Source organism: Mustela lutreola, chromosome Y (assembly GCF_030435805.1).
Source record: "Mustela lutreola isolate mMusLut2 chromosome Y, mMusLut2.pri, whole genome shotgun sequence".
In the NCBI taxonomy this organism is placed as follows: Eukaryota; Metazoa; Chordata; class Mammalia; order Carnivora; family Mustelidae; genus Mustela; species Mustela lutreola.
Genome location: NC_081309.1, coordinates 184,304 through 190,303, shown reverse-complemented (window position 1 = coordinate 190,303; position 6,000 = coordinate 184,304). Strand labels below are relative to the sequence as shown.

Sequence of the window (6,000 nt, the reverse complement as noted above, 5' to 3'; positions counted from 1 at the left end):
GGACAGCTATCGTGATGAGCACTGGGTGTTATAAGCAACTTAGGAATTTTTGAACTGTACACCAGAAATTAATGATGTGCTATATGCTGCCTAAGTAAACAAACTAAAATAAATAAATAAATAAACAACAACCATGAGATACTATGGACTCCAGGAAATAAATTGGGGATTTTAGAAGGTGGGGTGGAAAGTTGGGTGAGCCTTGTGATGGGTTATTTAGGGGGAGCACAGATTGAATGTAGCACTGAGTGTTATATGCAAACAATGAATCATGGAGCACTACATCAAAAACTAGAGCTTCCCTATGACCCTTCAACTGCACTACTGGGTATTTACCCCAAAGATACAGATGGAGAGAAAAGAAGGCCATCTGTACCCCAATGTTTATAGCAGCAATGGCCACGGTCACCAAACTGTGGAAAGAACAAAGATGCCGTTCAACGGATGAATGGATAAGGAAGATGTGGTCCATATACACTATGGAGTATTATGCCTCCATCAGAAAGGATGAATCCCCAACTTTTGTACAACATGGAAGGGGCTGGAAGAGATTATGCTGAGTGAAATAAATCAAGCAGAGAGGGTCAGTTATCATATGGTTTCACTTATTTGTGGAGCATAACAAATAACATGGTGGACAACGGGAGATAGAGAGAAGGGAATTGAGGGAAATTGGAAGGGGAGGTGAATCACGAGAGACTATGGACTCTGAAGAACAACCTGAGGGTTTTAAAGGGGCGGAGGGTGGTAAGTTGGGTGAGCCAGGTGGTGGGTATTAATGAGGGCACGTATTACATGGATCACTGGGTATGGTGCATAAACAATGAATTTTGTTACACTGAAAAGAAATAAAAAAAACCAGAACTAATGATGTACTATATGGTGACTAACACAGCATAATAATGGAAAAAAAATTTAATCTCATTTACAGTTGCACCCAAACCATAGGATACCTGCAAATCATCCTAACCAGAAAGGTAAGAGATCTGTACTCTGCAAAAATTTAACACTTGTGAAAAAAATTGAAAGGGACACAGAGAAATGAAAAAATACTGCATGTTCACGGATAGGAAAAATAAACATCGTTAAAATTTCCATAGTTCCCAAAGCAGTGTACAAATTTAATTCAATCTCTATCAAAATACCACCAGCATTCTTCACAGAGCTAGAACAAATAAACCTTACATTATTTACATTATTTTACATTATTTACAAATAATGTAAAATAAAATTTGTATGCAGCCAGAAAAGATCCCAAGTGATCAAAGCAGTCTTAAAAAAGAAAAGCAAAGCTGGAGGCATCACGATCCAGACTTCAAGCTGTATTACAAAGCTGTAGTCATTAAGACAGACACAAAGATCTATGGAACAGAATAGAGAGCCCAGAAATGGACCCTTAACTCTATGGCCAACTAATCTTCAACAAAGCAGGAATGAATGTACAAAGGAAAAATGACAGGTTCTTCACAAATGCTGTTGGGAAAATTGGACAGCCACATGCAGAAGAATGACACTGGACCATTTTCAAAAATAAATTCAAAATGGAATAAAGACTTAAATGGAAAACATTAGATTTTGTCTTTGCTCTCTCTTCTGTTTTTAATTGCTGTTCTGTACAAGGGCATCATAGAGATAAAGCATTTTTTAGTCTTTTTAAGGATGGAATTCAAAGTAAAATTGCTGACCAGAATGATAGAATGAACTCAGATAAAATCATGAAGCTGACTTCACTGGTATCTCATGATGTTATATGATATCTATATAGATATCATATTATAGATATATATATCTCCATATATATATAATATGTTATATATAGATCTACATATAGATCTATATATATATATCTCCACATATATAATATGTTATATATAACATATTATACATATATATGTTATATCTAGATATAGATATAGATCTATATATATCTCTGTATATTATACATATATAGATATCATATAGATATCATATATATTGTTAGATATCATGACATATGATATCTAACGATATATATGATATATATCATAGATAATATTGATTATATGATATACAATTAGATATATGATATATATGATATATATCATGATATGATGTTATATGCTATCTATATATCATATATATAATATACATTTTTAATATAATAAATATTATGTTTTCTATTCTACCCAGCAGAAACTAATCTTAATATATTCTTCCACTGAATTGAGAACCCTGTGAAGCCCAAGGCTTCCTTTCCTCAGGATTATGTGTTCAACTTATAGTACACTCTATATGAGATTAGGTAAAATTTATTGAATTGTTGCTCTTTGCATGAGATTTTCATCAGAGAGAAGTATCTACAGCTCTTGAGATAATTTTCCACAGTTTTAGTTTCTATCATTTTTTATACTGATCTGTAAATTGTTTTAAACTATTATTAATCAGTATTTCATAAACTTATTTCTGTGTTAGATCATATGGGTCTAATTCTTTTAATTAGCATGTATATGTGGCAAGTAAGTAAAGATACATGGTAATGCCAAATAGGTAATATTCTTTACAGGGTGTTGGAATGATATTCATTGTCTCACTCCAAAAATGAAGGTTAACCTTGAACTAAATAAAGTTTCTTTTAATTTTTAAATTATATTTTACTTGAATAAATTTGTTGTGTGTAACATTTCTAGTGTGGTGATCATAATAGAAGAAGGCAGTTATCTCATAAGAAGGCAGTTATCTCATAAGTATTATGATGTCAAACATTCTATATCTTGTAATTTCAGTCTCAACCCTGGCAGCTACTCAAGTAGAACACTGTTTTGCATTCACATCCACTTGAGCCAACATGAGATCTCCACTTTGCCTCTACCAGTTTTGGGGACTGTTTTTTCACTGCTGTGGTGGTAAGTTACAGCTAATTGGGATTTTTTTTTCTCTTCTTGTTTGTCTTAATACTGGGAAAATATTTTTGATTTTCCTTAATCTTTTTAAATATCTTCTGTTTTTCTCCGTGATGTTTACCTCATTTGCTACTACTTATGCTTCTCTTTCACCTCATCTTACATTTTGCCACTTTTATTTACCTTTCTCATTATTCTCTATATTCTCTTATTTCCCATCTTCAACAAACAAAGGTAAGATGACAAATCTCATTAATCATACAGAAAGATGTTTTTTTTCCATGTTATATTTACTTCTTCCCCTCCTTATCTTCCCTTTTAGTACCCAATTCTCAAAAGCAGTGGTTAAGCTCATTGACCCCAACGTTTGCCCCATTGACAGCATCCAGAAACAACCCATGGCTAGTGTCCATGGCTGAAACCTGCCAGGGTGTTATTCTGAATCGGTGGTGGGTCCTCTCCACAGCCAGCTGTCTGAGTAAACTGTAAGTACAGTTAGAGTCACAATAAGAGATAATAGTTATATATACATTTTATATTTTTTTCCAAAATTAATTTTATTTGCATTGGATACTGATGCATTCAAGGGACTTTGTCTTTGAAAAATAATATATTAACATGAAGTTTGGAGTTCTAAAAGTCAAATTCTATTCAATGTGTAGTGTAGAGCATCATTTTACAGGCATGTAAATAGAAATTTGTTGGATTATATTGTTAACTAAGTACAAACTTTCCATTAAAATTTCAGCTTAAATGGAAGTAAAATGAAATGGTTTTTCTCAGTCTAACTTCATTATTCTGTACTTCACTTTTCTATTCCTTTAGGAAACATTTGCACTCTGACATTTCAGGGATCACTGACCAAGAAGATTTCTTAATTGGCAAAAAAATATGCCTGCACCCCAGTTTTGATCCACAAGTTGGAATGAATCCAGCCAAAGGAGTTATAGGAGTGGTCCTTCTGCAGTACCCTATTAGAGGGAAAAAAATACCACTTTATCAGACTCACAACATCTTCTGGAAGAGCTGTAATAACTGCCAGTACAGACACTGCAGGGTGTACCAATATCAGAGTAAGCCACAAGAGTCATGTTCTGCCGTATCATAAATGTAGCTCATATAATGATATAGAAAAGCAAAGCAAAATAATGTAAAAATAAAATAGGAAGTTAAAGAATCTTGTAAATAATTAAATCCATACTATTCCACTTTATATGGAGTAAAAAAGGTAAAGTAATGATATCACAGGTTATAATATTCTGTGTTACATCATGTAAGAAGGATTTAAGTACAGCTAAAAAATCCAAGAAAATATGAGATAAATTTATATGAGATAAGATGGAAGGAAAGGAGAAGTCAGAATATCTTGGTAATTTTGTATTAGAAGATTGGAAGCTATACCAACCTAGTAATAGATCATAATAATATAATAACCCATATCTCATAGTCCTTTCTATCTCTATTCCCTCAGAGCACAATAACTTTGGAACCAGTATCAAAACGCTGTCAGTTAAACTGCTGGACCTCTCATTTTGCCACCATCAACACATCCACCTGACCAAAAGTAACAATTTATGCATCTGGAGCCAGCCACAAGAAGACTGCTGGGTACTTACTTTATAAGGGCAAAGTTACCATTGGGGGGAGACATAAAAACATATGTAAAATATAAAATGAATACAAGTTCACTTATGCAAGGTGAATACGTTCTGGCGATCTGCTGAACAACCTAGTGTATACAGTTAACAATCTTACACTGTACACTTAAACATTTAAGAGGGTTAGATAACGTGTTGGATGTTATTCCTTTAATGAAAAAGAAAGTTTTTTTGCTTTCACATGCAACCCACTGTTAATGTTCATGTGATTATATATAATCATATATACATATGTATATTATGTCAGAAAAGATTCAGAGATATATTTATGTTTAAGATTACAAATAAAACAGGAATACTTTCATCAGTAAAATTTCTTTATAAAACTTGTTTATTATAAAACTTGTTTAAATATATCCAAAGCAATGGGAAGAACAGGTTATCCTTGGATTGAGTTGGGTTGTTAGAATTCAGTTTTATAAATACACACTGAGTACTTAAAAGTTTTCAGTTAGAGATAAAATTATTATTTCTCCATTTTGAAGATGCAAAAATATTTAACAGAATTAGTGATGAGGAGTACCCACTACCACTACCAACATAAATCTACATATATATATTAGAAAAGTGAATCAATTTTATTACCTAAAATATACAGCTTTTAACAACAACAAAAGCAAGACACAGGCAAAGAACAAGAAAATTTGAGTACTTCTATAAAAAACAACAATAAATAGAAACTGGCTCTGAGTAGAGCCAGATGCATTTAGCAGAAAAATATCTCAAAGCAGGCATTATTAATGTGTTCAAAGAATTAAAAGAAATATGTTGAAATGTTTAAAGAAATCATAGTAGCAATGAACAAAATATTCAGAATTTCTTTTAAAGCATAAAATTGTATAGATCAATATTTATACTATTGATTTTGAATTGTTGGTTTCATATAATATATAAACATTGCCATTATATTATAAACATGAAAGGTTTAAAGACCAGTGTGATCTTTTTTCCTAAAGTTCTACCTAGGAGATCATATATTGCATTTTAGAAAGAGTAATATTTAGTTTGTAACAGATAAAATTTAAGAAGTCACTAATAGCTACAAAGAAATTTGAAATAAAAAAATAAGATAGGCAAAATTAAAAACATTTTTGAAATTTACAAATAAGGAAATGTTAGAATCCGTGCTGGAAAAGGGATACGAAATGATATCAAATTCTTCTTAACAAACATATTGCCAAAACTTTCTCACACCCAAAAAAACAAAGAAAAAAAACAGTGTTGAAATCAATATTTGGTAAACTTGAAATTAAGGGAGACCATGTAACTGCAGCATGTTAGATTACAGATTGATAGAGTACAGAGAGAAAACAGCCCTGGTCCCAGTTCTTAGAAGATCCCAGCCTGGGCCAGGTCACCAGAATTTATGTTTAATAGGAGAGAATAGTGCAACATATTGGTAAAATATAATTTTGTTAATGTTCTTATTGAAGTCTTTATTGTGAACAGTGGAGATGACAATT

General features: G+C 32.1%; 1 protein-coding gene across 1 annotated transcript in view; it reads left to right on the top strand.

The window, feature by feature from the left end:
* The first annotated feature begins 2,778 nt into the window (after nucleotides 1–2,778).
* Nucleotides 2,779–6,000, top strand: part of LOC131822501 (uncharacterized) — a 44,655-nt gene continuing 41,433 nt past the window's right edge. The window contains exons 1-4 of the mRNA XM_059158813.1: nucleotides 2,779–2,882; nucleotides 3,202–3,364; nucleotides 3,705–3,952; nucleotides 4,351–4,487. Coding sequence (XP_059014796.1) covers nucleotides 2,825–2,882; nucleotides 3,202–3,364; nucleotides 3,705–3,952; nucleotides 4,351–4,487 — 606 coding nt within the window. The 5' untranslated portion in view covers nucleotides 2,779–2,824. The remainder of the gene's footprint in view (nucleotides 2,883–3,201; nucleotides 3,365–3,704; nucleotides 3,953–4,350; nucleotides 4,488–6,000) is intronic.